Source organism: Chrysochloris asiatica, unplaced genomic scaffold (genome assembly GCF_000296735.1).
Source record: "Chrysochloris asiatica unplaced genomic scaffold, ChrAsi1.0 scaffold00001, whole genome shotgun sequence".
NCBI lineage: Eukaryota > Metazoa > Chordata > Mammalia > Afrosoricida > Chrysochloridae > Chrysochloris > Chrysochloris asiatica.
The window spans coordinates 53,469,628-53,485,969 of record NW_006408519.1 but is presented as its reverse complement, the minus strand read 5'-3'; the positions used below and the strand labels follow the sequence as shown (position 1 = coordinate 53,485,969).

The window sequence follows — 16,342 nt, the reverse complement described above, 5'->3', positions numbered from 1 at the left end:
CAGGCTGTTGGGGCAATGCAGAAATCCCCTCCCTACTGCTGGGCTGTCTCCATGGTCACTGCTGTAAACAGCAGGGCTAACCCTGCAGGAGGACCTCCAGAACTGTGGAAAGTGTGGACTACATTCCCAGGCTGCAGGCTCAAAGCAGGCCCATGCTTCTGCCTAGGATCTTGTCACACACGCCCTGTGGGTGTTGTGGGCTGTCCTCACCTCATGGTTACTGTGGCACTGCCATCAACCCCTGAAGGGCAGGTCTGGTGTGTAGGAAGGAGGGTCAGGAGCCCCCGTCCACGCAACCCCTGTCACCCCTTCTCTGTCCTTCTGTTCAGACTTTTCTCATCCTCCCTGGTGGGGGGGGGGGGGGAGGTGCAGGGTGACCCAGTTGAAACCAGCTCCCATTCAGCATTATCAAGTTGTGGGAAGTTTTAGAGAGGGCACCAAGGCAGAGACGCCATCGATAGTTGGCCAGTCTATGTAGTTCAGGGTTAAGCACTAGATGGCCATTGTGGTGATATAGTGATAACAAAAACATCATCATCACTTCAGCAGAGACCCAGAGGGGTCACTCTTGCCCAGTGTTTGCACCTGCAAGTGGAAGCTCAGGGCAGGAGTCAGACATTTTGGAGGAAGATGTTCCCTAACGTAACCCCAGAGCATGTCAAGAAGAAACCTAACAGTCACTTGGAATAGGGGACCGCCAGCACTTGCCGAAGGTGAGGCCCAGGTGCACGTGCTCTGTCTGTCCCCTCCCTAACCCTTGTCGACATCACAGAAGGTGACTGCTGGTGGACCGACCACCAGTCTAGTCTGATAGGTTCAGTGGTCAGGGGAGCTCAAGTCCCAAAGTTTTGGTGTTGTTGAGGCCCTGGGAGGGTGACAACAACCAAAGATTGTCAGGGAAGGAAACAAGCTACATTTCCTTAGACGTGAGACTTTGTAAACGCAGCACAAGCTGTTTGCAGGCACGGTAACAGGAAACCAGAGGGAGATAGTCCAGAGTAGCTGAAATGGGCTTGTGGCTTAACACATGGCGGTTTTATTTCTCACGTGAGGCGGGAGGGTCTGGGCTGCCTTAGGGCTTAGCAGCACCCCCAGTCTCCTCTGTGTATCCCCCTCCCTTCTTAACGTGTGGTTTTCATCCTTCTGAAAAAAGGGGACAGAGGGGAAGCAGTGCGTATCCTGTGTTCACCCCCAGCTGCCAGCAAGTCTCAGAGTTCTATTTTCTCTACAACAGAGGATGCAAGGGAGAAAGGCACTGGATGTGGATTAAGCAACCCTCACGCAGTGTTTGCTACTCTTGCAAGCAACGGGTTTTCCGAGGTTATGTGATTATGAGGAAAAAGAAGTGGGAGGACAAGGCTTGGAGACTGCCCTCTGTGTCTAATGGCCCCTGCTGTATCCCTGCTGCACAGTGAGGTTGGAAGTATGTGTGTGACGGCTAGACTTAACTGGGCTCTAGTCCTCATTCTATCAGTAGCTGTTTTATCTCTCTGAGCCACAGTCTCCTTATCTGTGGAATGAAAATACTGCTACTGACTTTATTAGATTATTGTGAAGATTCATCGAGACTCCTCAGGCACTTTTCCTTGTATATAAAAGATATTCAGTAAATGTTAACCTCCTTCCTCACAAAGAGACAGTCTAGGACCAAGAGACAGACTGCAAATCATCAGAAACTTGAGAGCCAGACTTTGCTGATTTGGAGTGAGCTGTGGTCCATGAGAACAGAAACAGATTGTTGGTTATAACCATGGGCAGCACAGATGTGTCTGACTTCAGTAAACATGGTCTGAGAGGTTGCAGAATAAGAAGGAAGCTGACCTTGAGAGTCCAAAGGGAAGGATTCAGGAAGGCAGAGGAAGTCAGTGTGGGCTGCTGGGCATGGCTGCTGGGAAACTGAGATGCAGGCTAGCAAAGGCTACAGTCAGGTACAAATTGGGAGGAAGTAGCTCTTGGGAGCAGCGAGAGAGGGAACCAAGGGCTAAGGTCTGGGGTCCTGCTCAGAGAACCCCACTTTAGTGAGCAGCTGGGGTAAGTTGTTCAGAGGAAGTTGTATGTAACGTCATTTGGGCTCACTTCTTGTGTCTATCCAGTCCTTGCATTCACAGTTCTGGAACACCCTTTTTTCCCCTCACTCTCCCACTCCCTCTGACATATCCCATTTCCTTGGGCACATGGAGCCTCTGACCTTCTTAGCATAATCTTTCCTCTTAGGAAACTCTCCACCCTTTTCAGACTTACTTTGTTCTCACTTTTCCCTCTTTCTGGATTGCTCTTCCTACCAGTCACTGTAGGATGAATTCTTTGCTACCATACTCTTCTCTTAGGATGTGCACCTTTTAGTAGTCGGCCTAGCACACAATTGCTGTTGAATAGTTGTTGTTGTTGTTAAGTGCCGTCGAGTCGATTCCGACCCATAGCGACCCTGTATAGAGTTTCCTAGGAGCAGCTGATGAGCTTGAACCGCTGACCTTGCAGTTCAAATGGTTTTGCAATCTGGCGCATTAACCCACAGCGCCACACCAGTAGCGCTATGAGTCGTACTAGGAGTAGGAACCTTAGATAAGAATACAGTCATTAAGACCATGGGTGAGCCATTTTGGCTTCTCTGTGGGGGAAGGAAAACGACAGGCTGGTAGAATTGTGAATGGGGAACTGGACCTGAAAAAGGAGGGGCTTTTTCGAGACAGGGAAATAAAACTTTGCGGGTCAGCCATGCGTCATGTCTGCCTGTGTCTACTGGGTTGGGCGCCCGATTTTGTAAAATCGAATAAAGAAAACCTCTGGTGTTAAAATGAGTACAGATTGAATTACTTGAGCGTTTGTTGGTATGGCCAAAGTTTCTCACAGCACTGACTGGATTAGCAATATTGCAATATTGAAAGGAGTCCTGGTGTGGCGCTGTGGTTCAGTGCGCTGGATTGCAAGGTCACTTTGAACCTCAAGGCTGGCGGTTCAAGTTCACCAGCATCTCCGCAGAAACCTTATTCAGGGTCACTATGAGTGGAGTCCTGGTGTGGCGCTGTGGGTTAATGCGCCAGACTGTAAAGCTGTTTGAACTGCAAGGTTGGTGGTTCAAGCTCACCAGCTGCTCCTCGGAAACCCTATCCAGGGTCGCTATGGGTCGGGATCAACTCGACGGCACCTCACAACACAACAACGAGTCGGAAGAGACTTGACGGCACTTAAAAACAACATTGAATGGAAATGATGAAAGTGGACCTTGCTCCCAATCTTAGAAGAAAAGGGTTTAATGTTTCATCATTAAGTTATGTGTTGAGTTGGTTTGGGCTCATAGCAAGGCTGTAAATCTCTGCAGGAGCAGAAATCATCATCTTTCTCCCTTGGAGCGGCTGGGTGGTGGGCTAAAACCGCCCTGTGGTTCATAGTTCAGTGTTTATCCTACAGAGCCACCGTGCTCTCCAATTAGCTGTAGGTTTTGGGTTTGTTTTTTTGTAATATGAGTTGAGGGAGTTTCTATTTATAGTTGGTTATTAGCATTTAATCTTTGACACTCTCTTCAAAAGGTGGAGCTTAATTCATCTAACCTTGAATTTGGGATGCACGCATAGTGTAGGGCTACTAACGGCAAGGAATGCAGTTCAAACCCACCAGTCGCTCCGTAGGAGAAAAATGAGGCTATTTGCTCTAGTAACAATTTATATTCTCAGAAACCCTAGGGTCCTTATGAGTCAAAATCCACAAATGGCAGTGGTGCTTAATGAACCGAACAAACCAGAAGTGACTGTGTGACTTTGAACCCGCGACACCAGGGATCCTTTGGTTTCCTTTCTGCCGAGCCGGAACACGTCGCATAGGGACTCGGCTGGGGGAGGGAGGTCACAGGTAAGAGGGACAGGATCTGGGGTTATACACAGGAGCCAGGACGTTCCGTTAGTGGCAGCGGGGCGAGTCCGTAGGCTGGTGCAACGCACCTCCGCTACTCTACTCTGGCCCCGCGGACCACAGAGGGCGGGGTCCTCCAGGCTTCCTAGAGCGTCCAAAAACGGCTTCGAGGGCGGCTCTGGCAATCACGAGTCGCTTCCGACTGCCGCCGTAGCTCCTCTCTTCAGTTCCGGATCGCGGGCCCCAGCTACGGTAGGGCGTGGGAGCAGGTCCTCGGCCAGTGTGCGTGCAGTGGGGTCGCCTTTCCTAGGCTGGCGGAAGGCGCGAAGTGGAACGTGACCCATCCCGGGAGCTCTGGAGACTGGGGGGTTTTCCGTCCGAGGAAAGATCTACCCGGTGCCTTGCGTTGGGGCTGAGGACGAGCGCGCCCCGCACACACGGTAGAGACGCAGGTACTGAGGGGGGCCGCCCGTTCCTGGACTGCCGCTCGTAGGGGATCTCGGGAAATAGGGTCTGGGCAGCAGGGCTGTGCTGAGCCCTGGCCCTAGCTAGGTGCACATCGGAGACTAGGGTGGTGAAACCTGGGCGGGCTTCCTCTGCTTCCCGGCTCCCCCGTGCCCCGTAGTGCTGGGAGGGGAGCTGTGCTTTGAGGATCTCTATTGCAGCATTTGTGGGGTTGTGGAAGCGTGTAGAGCTTACTTGTGATGTACTGTGGTGTGCGCTGCTCCTCAGATACCCCCCAGTCCTCTCCTTCAGATAGTGCATGCAGTTACTGCCACGCGTGGTCAGTGTAAGCGTTCATTTTCCCTCCGGGGCTGCCACACAAGCCGTGGGACTTCGTAGTAGCTAGGCCTGGCTTTTGGCAGGTCATAGTTCCGTTTCCTTGTCTGTAAAGTAAGTGATGACCAGCTCTTGTGGGACTGATGAGGGTGGCTGCAGTGGCTGTTCCCCTGGGCTGCCTGGACCTTTGTCCCCGTTCATCTTTCACCCAGACTTACATGAAGCAAGCAGTGTGTGTGCTTCCCTATTCCTGGATTCTAACTTCCCTTTCTTCTACCCAGCTCCTGCTCATCCTTCTGTCTCGGCCACCCCTTCCTCTGGGAGGCATCTCCTCATTCCAGGTAATGTGGACGCCTTTGCTACCTGCCCAGCACACGTCTGCCGTCAGTAGTTAACAGTGTGGGTTTCCTGAAGGCAGGGGCGACATCAGTGGCCATTTGTTGTAATGGTACATGAAGTTACTGGGCTTCGTCTCTTCCCGTCTCTCCTTCTCCAGGCAGCAGCATCTGAGGCACCTGTCCTCTCAGTTGGTGGTTTGAGGAGCAGGAAGCAGTGATGTCAGCTGTGGGAGCTGCAGCCCCATACCTGCATCTTCCTGCTGATGGTCACAGTGGCCGGGGCAGTTTCCTGGGAGTCCAGCTCCCTCCTGAGGTGGCAGCAATGGCCCGACTCCTGGGGGAGCTGGACAGGAGCAAGTTTCGAAAGTTGCTAAAGCTGGTTGTCAGCAGCCTGCATGGGGAGGACTGCCGAGAGGCAGTGCAGAGCCTTGGAGCCAGCATGGGCCTGCCGGAAGAGCGCCTGGGCATTCTCCTGGCAGGTGTGCACACCCTGCTCCGACAGGCCCTGCGGCTACCCCCGGCCAGCTTGAAACTTGAGGCCTTCAAGAGCGAGCTCCAGGAACTTTGCATCCCCCAGGACCTGGCTGGGGACCTGGCCAGTGTAGTGTTTGGGAGCCAGCGGCCCCTTCTGGATTCTGTGGCCAGGCAGCAGGGAGCCTGGCTGCCCCACATGGCCAACTTCCGGTGGCGGGTGGATGTGGCCATCTCTACAAGCTCCCTGTCCCGCTCCCTTCGGCCGAGCGTCCTGATGCAGCTAGAGCTCTCTGATGGGTCGGTATACTGCTTTGAAGTCCCCACGGCCAAATTCCAGGAGCTGAGATATGGTGTGGCCGTGATCCTGAAGGAGATGGCCGATCTGGAGAAGAGGTGTGACCACAAACTCCAGGACTGAGACCACCAGGATGGCCTCATGGATATGGCCCCCGCTTGTCCTTGTTTCAGCGTGGCATTGCAGCTCCGGAGTGTGACGACTGAGTCTTTTTTGTTTGTTTTTTCGTTGGAAAACACAGCTGTGCCTGCTTTTTCTTTTGAATTAAATCAGCCTTAAAACACCTGTCCTCCTCAGTGGGTATCAGAGGAGAGGGAAGCAGGGGTCCTCCTTGGTACTTAAGGAGGGGGTGTGCCGAGGCCACGGCAGCATGTCACCCTCAGCACCACTGCACTCCACATAGGGCCTTGGGTGCTGTTCTCTGCAGAGCCTGGTCCTCTTTGCTGTCAGATCCTGTTCCCCTGGCAGTGCCCCTGTCTCCTGAAGCCCTTTTAGTTGGTCTTGTGTGGGGAACCCAAGTCTTGAGTGAGTAAATGAGCCCTGCTCAGCCCAGGTGTGAATGCACTTTGGCGCCTGCCTTGCCTCTACTGCCAAACTTGACATTTTCCAAGCTCCCTGCTCCACGTGGACAGCCTCTCTCTGTCCTCTCCCTCTGTGTATACGTGGGGACTTGGGCTACCTGGCAGAGGACGAGGCTGCCTTCTTTTCCACTCTTGGAAATTGGCGGTATATTTGGGTAAAGAACTTTACCAAAAACACAAACAACAACTTTACAGTACTCCTGCCATCGACGGCCCTGGAAACATTCTGACCTGTTCTTCCCCGATTTATACTTAATGCAGTATGTGTTTGAGTGTAGACACACTGTGCATGTCTGTACATGTCTGTGATGGTGTGTGTGTGTATGTCTTTCTATGTGTGTTAACATGGCTTTGTTCATGTAACTTTTCCTGAGGAGAGCAATTGTGTTTAATAGCTATAGAACAAAACATACCATTCAGGCGCATGTGTTGTAGTCTTCTTTCCAGTTTGTTTTTAGCTATTAAATCCACCCAGAGATGTTGGTGTTCCTCTTCAAACAACTTCAAGTGGAAGCCTGGAGCACTAGCGTGTGAATATTTTATAGCCTTTCTCTTGCTGAATTGTGACCCCACTAAGCTGGTTTTTTCATTCATCTTCTTGAGTGCCCCCTGTGCCATGCTGTGGCAAAACAGTCTTGAGCACATATGAGCTCTCAGTTCGCCCGCACAAAGGGTTTGTAGGCTGGCACCAATATCTGCAGGTACACCCATGTTACAGGGACACAGTGACACTCAGCAGTAGGATTGGCCCAGTGTTAGCTCATTGGGAGCTGGTGTTTGTCTACCTTTTGACCTCCAGATCCCTCTCCCTGGTGATGGAGTACCCTTCCAGCCATTGACATTGGGTGTGTTTCTGTTTTGTGAGGAGTGGGACTTAAAGGGACAGTGTGCCCATCCCCAGGGGAGACTGAAGGATTCTTGTCCCTGCTCACTCTCACATTCCTGAGTAGCTACTGGTCTTAAAATACGGGGACACACTGAAGCCAAACCAACTGGTATTTTCAGTCACCTTATTCATATGCATATGAAAGCTAGACAATAAGGAAGACCAGAGAAAAATTGATGCATTTGAGTTAGGGTGTTGGTGAAGAGTGTTGAAAGTACTGTAGGCTCACAGAAGAACCAACACATCTATTGGAAGAAGCATAGTCAGATGCTCCTTAGAAGCCAGGATGGCAAGACTTCATCTAGTTTTGTAAATGTTTTCAGTAGGAACCAGTCCTTGGAGAAGAACATCATGCTTGGTAAAATGGAGAATCAGTGAAAAGGAGGAAGACTGCCAGTGGGGTGGCTTGACTCGGAACAACATGCGACTCAAATTTAACAAGTGTGAGGCTGGCTCAGGTCCAGGCAGTGGTTTTGTCTGTTGATGGCACCTAACAACTCTCACCTGTCTGCATTCACCTGGGGCAAATCTCTCCTCCATCTGGACAGTGGCCTCGTGTTCTTTTCCTCGCCTCAGTTACCTCTGTGTCCTAGAAGGTCCCCAAGTTAACATCTTCAATGTTATTTATTGAATCAGCTGCAAGCCTGACTTATGGGCAGCTCAAGGGACAAGCAGAGATTTTCCCCATCTTCCTTTAATTTTTTCCATCTAGTATGTATTCCTGAGCCTTGGCCTATTGTACCTTGTTGCAGTCACAAACACAGGGATTGGTCCTTTGCTGCCCTCTCCAAGCAGAGGATGCTGTTTTAGTGGGGCACCCTGGCTCTCCTTACCCTCTGACTGCATGGCAGGAAGAGTGAGTTTGCTGAGGTCAGAGAAGGCATGGGTGGCTCCGGCTCTTCTAGAGTCTTCTCCCCTTCACTTTGCCTGCCTACAGACAGGACACTCTGGGGTCTGCTCTCTACCATCACACACGGGCTCCCTGTGACTGGGTGAGTCAGTCAGTTCAGAAGAGTTACCAAGCCCTTTTGGCTGCAGATCCAAACTCGTATTTCCTAATTGGTTTTATAATTTATAAAGCTTTTTTTTTTTCCCCTTTAACTCCTGCTGCCTGAATTCTGGTGGATTTTCTTTTTTTCATGGATCCTGGAAGTGCAAGTACTCTATGTACCTCCATTCAGCTAGTGAAGGAAATGCAGACTCTTGTCCACTTTTGTGCAACAAATTCTCTAGGTAGCAAGTGCCTCTGGAGAGAGAAGGCCTGGGTCTTCCTCCATAGTACTTTCTAAGAGATTGGTGCATTTAGTGTAAATGTGAGGAATAAGAAAGATCCTGATCCCCTGGCAGTGCCCCTGTCTCCTGAAGCCCTTTTAGTTGGCCTTGTGTGGGGAACCCAAGTCTTGAGTGAGTAAATGGGCCCTGCTCAGCCCAGGCCTATATAGTTCATACTCCTCTCTCCTCCACATAACTGCTTCAGGTGTAGGTCCCAAGTGGATACATTGAGCAGGCAGTTCTCTATACAGGATTGGAACCCAGAATAAAAGATCTGGTGTGGAGATGAAAATTGGGGAATTTACATGTAAATTGTGATCGAAGGTGTGAGATAGAGTAAGCTTTCTTAAAGATGTAGCACAAAATGAGAGGCTGCATTATATGAACAAGTAAGTGGCATTAGGATTGGAGAAAGACTCATTAACAACCTGTGCTATGCAGTTGATTCAGCCTTGCTTACTGAAAGTGAGGAGGACTTATAATACTTCCTGATGAAAATCAAAGACCACAGCCTTCAGTATGGGTTACATGTCAATGTAAAGAAAACAAAAAACCTCACCACTGGACCAATAAACAACATCCATATAAATGGAGAACAGATTGAAATTGTCAAAGTCTTCATTTTGCTTGGATCCACCATCAACACTCATGGAAGCAGCAGTCAGGAAGTCAAATGACATATTGCATTAGGCCAATCTGCAGCACAGGACCTCTTTAAAGTGTTGAAGAGCAAAGATGTCAGTTTAAGAACTAAGGTGCACCTGACCCAAGCCATGGTATTTCCAATAACCTCATATGCATGTCAACGTTGGACAGTGAATAAGGAAGATTGTACAAGAATTGATACTTTTTTTTTTTTTTTAAGAATTGATACATTTGAGTTAGATAGTGTTGGAGAAAAATGTTGAAAGTACCATGGACTGCCAAAAGAACAAACCAATCTGTGTTGGAAGAAGTACAGCCAGAGTGCTCCTTGGAAGCCAGGATGGCCAGACTTCGTCTCATACTTAGAATATATCAGGAAAGACCAATCCCTGGAGAAGGATATCATGTTTGGTAAAGTGGAGGGTCAGAGAAAAAGAGGAAGACCCCCAACGAGATGGATTGGCACAGTAGCAGCCTCAATGGGATCAAACATGGCAGTGATTGTGAGGCTGGCCCAGGACCAGGAAATGTTTCATTCTGTGTTCCTCTGGGAACAAAAGAATGCAATTTCCAACTCCCTCCCTATTTTGTGCTGAGTCTGGCAGTTCCTACTTCATCTTCTTGGGTTTAACTGCAGGCTGCATGGTTGCATTCTGGAGTTGGCTCGTTCACAGGAGAGTGAACGGAAGACAACTTATCTACCTATTACCCTCTTGGTGATAGAAAAACACTGAGATGGGCATCCTTGTCTTTGTATATCTTTTACTGTTTTCTTGGGTAGATTCCTAGATGTAGCATTAGCTGCATAGAGGATGTAAGTGTGGTGCCATAGGTCCACCTCAAGGTCGGTTTGAACCACAAGGTTGGCAGTTCAAACTCACCACCTGCTCCTCAGAAACCCTATACAGGGTCCCTATGAGTCTGAATTGACTCAACATCACTTATCAACAAAACCCAAAACTGTCGCAGACCAGCACGACACACTTATTAGGGGGTCCTAGAGAGATGTGTGGTGTCGGCGAAGAAATGAAGCACAGAATCAATGGGTCTCGATGAATGGTGAATCTTCTCTTTTTATTTCAGATTCTCAAACAGTTTTTATACTACTCTATACCATCAATCTATTAATCATTCTTTTCAAAGTAGTGGTCTAAATCATACATATTAATCATTTCAATATAGAACATTAAGAATATCAAAATCTTCCTTGTTCCCTTTACGTAGTTAGACAATATGTGATTTCCGTAACTAACCCTTATTTTTCTAAAAATGTCATGTTAACCTTTACAAGGATTTTGTTACCCTTAACTTCCTATTCTCTGAAACTCATCAACTGTAACTAGGTCCAAATGTTTCTAAGGCTGTTAAGATTTGTTTAAACATTCTATACCTTGCTACTCCCCATGGATCTAAATTCCTAATTGTAATCTCAAATACAAATTATGTTTTCAATTAACTTCATACATTACTAATTTCTGAAAATTAAAACTTCTCGAGCTCTCACAAAGTTTTTAACTATAACCCTAGCAGTCTCCGTGGCTCCTACATCACGGTTCAGCTATTTCAATGACTACTGTTTGTGATTAAAGTGAAACAGGTGCCAGATTATGATCTCAACTCTATACTGGCAGTGTTTCAACTGCTTTAAAATGTCTGATTATCAAACTATAAAAATCAAAAATATGTATATTTCTTAAGTCAGAATAACAAGTATAATACTGATTACTTATAACATTGATTCTTCTTAAAATGATAGAATTTAAAAGAAACTACAAAGCCAGCAAGGTCCCCGCATGAAATCTCCCCTTGAGGCTCTGCCAAGTCAACGAGGCATCCATCATCCATCGCTGCTCTGCAGTACAGTGGACTTTCTTCATGCATAGGGTCTCCTGCTGCTCTGTGTTGTTGCAATGTATTTGTTATCAGAGCCATCTTGGGCCCCTGCCACAAAACTAAACTCATAATGACCCTGTGTAGGGTTTCCATTACTGTCAGCCTTTATGGGAACAGACAGCCTGATCTTTCTCCTACAAAGCAACTTGTAGGTTTGAACCACTCACCTGGCAGTAACTCAGTAAGTATTCCATGGCACCACCATACTTATTATAAATGTTTAAGGCACCCTTACGGCCCAGTGGGTTAGGCGCTAGGCAGCTAGCCAATGGCTCAAACCCACCAGCTGTTCTGGAGAAAATGATGAGGCGGTTTGTTTCCATAAAGATTGGCAACCTTAAGGAACAATTCTCCATCCAGTCGGGTTTCTATGAGTTGAAATCGGTTAATCACATTCCCAACAGCAGAGTTGGTGTCTTCCCAGCATTGCAAAATTTATACATGTTAAGTGCCCTTGAGACGGTTCCCACCCAATAGCGACCCTGTATAGGGTTTCCAAGAAGTAGCTGGTGAGCTTGAACCACCGACCTTGCAGTTCAAACGGCTTTGCAGTCTGGCGCATTAATCCACAGTGCCACAATCACGTGTGATAACTATGCGTGATGCTTATTTTAAACTTTTAGATTGTTGTTAAGTGCCATCGAGTCAGTTCTGACTCAAATCGACCCTGTCGTCCTTGCCCTCATTTAATCTGTTTATTTTGTCCATCTACAATATTTCCTCAGTTTTATCAAGCAGGGGGCTCTGTAGGTAAGCAATGGACTGATCAGTATTTTTGTTCCGTTTTACTTGAATCTATACGCGATTTTGTTATCAAGAGAATACATGGTGTATCCGAGTGCTGTGGGCAGCCTGCAAGAGGGCAGACTTACAGCTGGTGCCCAGACGGAGAGTCACGTGGGGCGAATCCCAGTTAACGTAAAAGCGCCCACCGTCCACGCACGAAGGAAGCGTCGCTGGGCTGGAGGGCAGGCAGGCGCGGGCGAGCAGCGGAAAGAAGCTCATCCAAGACTTCCCGTTGGCCCCCCACGCCCCAGCCACCTCTCATCCGGGTCCCACTGGACTCATAGGTACCATGGTAACAGGATCTTAGACACGAATTCTCTTGTGATCCTAGACCCGCCCCGGAAGTGCCCTGGGGACGGGGTCACAGCCGGGCGAGTCTCCTGGGGGAGCTAGGCATTCTCCCGCTGACTTGGGAGCTGGGCGGGGCGGTCCGCGTGCGCAGCTTGACTTACCAGTGCCAGCCCCGCCCTCTAGCCCCGCCCATTTCTGCCCTCTCCAAGATCCCACGCTGTCCTAACCTGGGGTCCTGCAGGGCTGCGTCAGGTGCACAGCCCCTCTGAGGCTGGCTGGGTCACAGGTGAGCCTCCCCTAGGGCACAGCCTGCAGAGGTGACTGAGGAAGCTAGCTAGGTAACTTCACATGATGGAAAGTGGGTTTACATAGGGGAACGTGGGGGGCCCTGTGAGCCTGGGAGGGCTCGACTGAGGTTCAAGAGGTGACGGGGTACCAGGCCGAGATTTAAGGGAAGACGGCCGCTCAGTGTTCAGTGTGAGAAGCTCTGGACTGCGAACCACAAGGCCTGCCGTTTGAGCCCGCCAGCAGCTTCATTGGAGAAAGATGTTTTCTGCTCCCGTGACGATTTAAAGCCTCAGAAACGCTATACAGGGTCCCTATGAGTGGGGAACCAACTTGACGGCACTTAACAACAACAAAGCCATGCAGGGGAAGCGTGGAGGACTCTGGGTTGGGAGCTGGAGGGCAGGCGGCCTCGTGGGGAGACACAGAGATGGGGTGTAGCCATGGAGGAGCTGCTTGGTCCAAGGGGGTGTGGGGAAGGGCTGAGGATGACAGGGTTCTGTCCGCACCACCACCCTCCCGCATCCTCACACTCAGGCTGGGCTGCACAGCCTTTGCCAGGGACCCCAGGGCCTTTCATCCCTGGATGGGGCCCCATCTAGACTCTAGCAGTCCTGTAAACACTTTTAGCAGGCATTTCGAGAGGGATTCTATGATGCGTCTTCCAGTGCCTGGAATGACAGGTCTCACATCTTATCCAACCAGGTAGTCATATTGTGGCAGAAGGAACTCAACCTGAAAATCTTAAACAGCAAAATTTATTGCCCTGGGCCAGAGTGTCAGCTCAAGCACAAATCACTCTGACCCGGAAGTGAGCAGGGAAATGGGGTTTTATACAAAAACACGGAGTGGTTAAAACAAACAGACTCGTCTTGTTACCTGGGGTGGAAAATTCCAGCAGACCCTTATCTTGTAAGTGGGAGTAAATCCACCAATAAACCCTTATCTTGTTTGTATGGATGGGCTAAGTTTTTATCCTGTTTGTTCAGGTGTCCTTGGGTCATTCTGACCTTCGTGGTTTTTCTGTAAGAAGTTTATTTTTCCATAGGATGGGGAGGGGAGGAAGGGGGGACAGGGTGAGATGGGGCTGAAAGGACTTAGCGGATACCTAGTTTAAATGGGGGCTGTTAGTCACACCAGGGTCGCTTTCCATTGGTGGTCCTTCACTCCACATACTCCACATCCCTGAGACTTGGAAGTAATGGAGTGACTTAGTGGCCGAATCCTAGCAGGAACTGAGTCTGGGTCTCCCTTGTGTGTGTGTGCACCTGAGGGTAAGTTGAGTTGAGGGGAGGTCCCAGGTCAGGCAGCTTCATGAGGTCTTCATATCCTCCTTTAGGATTCCCCCATGCACAGAATGGCAACGGAGCGTCCAATACCCAGGCCCCTGGTGAGTCGACCTTCCTCCCTACTTCTCCCCCACACCCCATTTCTTACTCCACTTTGCAGCAACAGGGAAACCAAGGGTGTCATAGTATCCTCAAAGAAAGGGTTCTGGGATCTAGATTCATATCTTCCCCTGAGAAGTGTCTCTAAGGACTCACTTGGAGTCCCCATGGCTGCAGAAGTCAGCTGCCCTCTCGCTGTATTATCACTGACAGTTCATACTGACTTCAGCAAGGCTCAGGCCTCTAGAACCTGCCTCCCTCAACTTGACTTTGGCCTCGGGCATCTGCAGTGTATTCTTGCAGAAGGGGCCCCCCCTGACCTTAGAGGATGTGGCCATGTACTCTCAAGCAGAGGGGCAACAACTGGGCACTCTATCGGGATGTGATGCTTGATAATAACTCCCTGGGTGAGGCTGATTTGGCACTTCGGAGCCCAAGGGAGAGGGCCCTGCCCCTTGTTCCCAGGTATCAGTCTCTTCTCTGCAGAGAAACGGTTTACTCTGCCTACCTACCCTCCCAGTTCCAGAGACCTCTCTCCTAGGTGCCATCCCCACAGGGATGGGAGAAAGAATGGGTGGATTCTCCTTCAGCATTCATACTCTCAATCTCCCCTCCCACAACACACTCTGCAGTCCTCCTCAATTCAGCTGACCTGTCCATACCGGGCACTTATCTCTTCTCTTGCCATTGAAAGCCCAGTGGGCAGCTCCCCAGTCTGCACAGCTCACCCATTGTCCTTACCGTCAACAGGGTTCCCAGTCCCTAAGCTGGAGCTGATCACCCAACTGGAGCACAGGGAGGAGATGTGGGTCCTGAATCTTCTAGGAGCTGAAAGACTAGAAGTCTTGAGATGCTGCAGGACAGATGAGGGTGGCACCATGCCCCCTTCAGAGACCCAGAGTGAGGGGTTGGTGTTATGATGACACTCTGTGGATCTCTCCAGAAACAGTCTGAAACAACATATATCCACATAGTAGACACACATGCTGGTCTGTCTGCTTTGCTTTTAAAAACTATATAATTACAATAGGGAAAATGTGTTCTTGTTTTAGTGATTGTCTTTATAGCTTTATAACATCCTCATGCCTTTCTTTATATGATATCTTTACTGTTTTCTTTCTTTCGGCAATAACTATTGGTCCCCTTCCAGTTTCAGCTGCAAAGTAGCATCTATACCCTTTTCTCCTTCGGCTGCTTTCCTCTACCTCCTAGTTTTAGTCACTAGTACCCTCTGAAAAGGAGTCCTGGGGTGGCGCTGTGGGCTAAGGCGTCAGACTGCAAAGTTGTTGAACTGCAAGGTCAGTGGTTCAAGCTCACCAGCTGCTAAATGCTGGCAAAACTGGAAATTGATTAGATCCATATCTCACACCATATACAAAAACTAACTCATCTTGGATTAAAGACTTAAATGTAAATCCCAAAACTATACAAATCACCAATGAAAAAATAAAGACAATTGTAGAACCCCTAATTTTGTCCTTATTTTTTCATTGAGCTATGGATCCTGTTTCTTTTGCAAATCACTTTCCAGTTTTGCCAGCACTATTTATTAAAGAGACTTATCTCTTCTCCATTTAATGTATTTGGACCTTCATCAAAGATCAGTTGATTGTATGTGGATTGATTTACTTTTGGGTTCTCAATTCTGTTCCATTGATCTATGTATCTTTTATTGTACCAACACCATGCTATTTTGACCACTGTAGCTGTGTATTAAATTTTGAAATCAGTGAGAGGCCTCCAATTTTATTCTTCTTCTTAAGCAGTACTTTGCTTATCTGAGGTCTCTTTCCTTTCCATATAAAGTTCATGATTATTTTTTTTCTCCATTTCTTGTTTTTGTAATCTGGATTGGGATTGCATTATATCTGTAGATTACTTTGGGTAGTATTGACATTTTCACAATGTTAATTCTTCCTATCCATAAGCATGGTATATTCTTCCATTTTTGTAAATCTCTTTTGGTTCCTTGTAGGGGTGTTTTGTAGTTATCTTTGTACAGGTCTTTTGTTTCTCTAGTTAGATGTACTTGTAAGTATTTCATCCTTTGGGTGGCTATTGTATATGGTATTGTTTTCCTAACTTCCTGTTCACAGCTGTCTTTATTAATATAGAGGAATCCACCTGATTTTTGTATATTGATCTTATACCCTGCCACTCTTCTGAATCTTCCAATAAATTCCAATATTTTTTTTGCTGAGTCTTTGGGATTTTCTACATATAGGATCATATCATCTGCAAATTGAGAGAGTTTTACTTCTTCTTTGCCAATTTGGATGCCTTTAATTTCCCTTTCTTGCCTTATAGCTCTGGCTAAGACTTTCAGCACAATATTGAATAGAGTGGTCATAAAGGGCATCTTTGTCTGGTTCCTGTTTGCAAAGGGAATGCTTTTGGTTTCTCTCCATTGAGAATGATATTTGTATATGTGGTTTTTGTATACATGCTCTTAATCATGTTGATGAATTTCCCTTCAATTCCTACTTTGTTGAATGTTTTTTATTAAGAATGTTGTTGTTGTCAGGTGCCATCGAGTCGGAAACAACTCATAGCAACCCCATGCACAGTAGAACGAAACAATG

The 16,342-nt window shown here is 48.1% G+C and overlaps 2 protein-coding genes across 2 annotated transcripts in view; both read left to right on the top strand.

The window, feature by feature from the left end:
• Positions 1-5,181: 5,181 nt before the first annotated feature.
• Positions 5,182-5,856, top strand: LOC102825258 (COMM domain-containing protein 5-like). Its single transcript, XM_006830791.1, has one exon. The coding sequence runs from the start codon at positions 5,182-5,184 to the stop codon at positions 5,854-5,856; it is 675 nt and encodes a 224-aa protein (XP_006830854.1).
• A 5,979-nt stretch (positions 5,857-11,835) lies between these two features.
• Positions 11,836-16,342, top strand: part of ZNF251 (zinc finger protein 251) — a 37,434-nt gene continuing 32,927 nt past the window's right edge. The window contains 6 exon segments of the mRNA XM_006878213.1: positions 11,836-12,080; positions 12,297-12,373; positions 13,712-13,762; positions 13,990-14,128; positions 14,130-14,167; positions 14,511-14,630. Of these exon segments, the coding sequence (XP_006878275.1) occupies positions 11,836-12,080; positions 12,297-12,373; positions 13,712-13,762; positions 13,990-14,128; positions 14,130-14,167; positions 14,511-14,630 (670 nt within the window).

What these genes read in the sequence shown, in the direction of transcription:
- LOC102825258 (XM_006830791.1), top strand. Translation starts at nt 5,182, where the DNA reads ATGTCAGCTGTGGGAGCTGCAGCCCCATACCTGCATCTTCCTGCTGAT.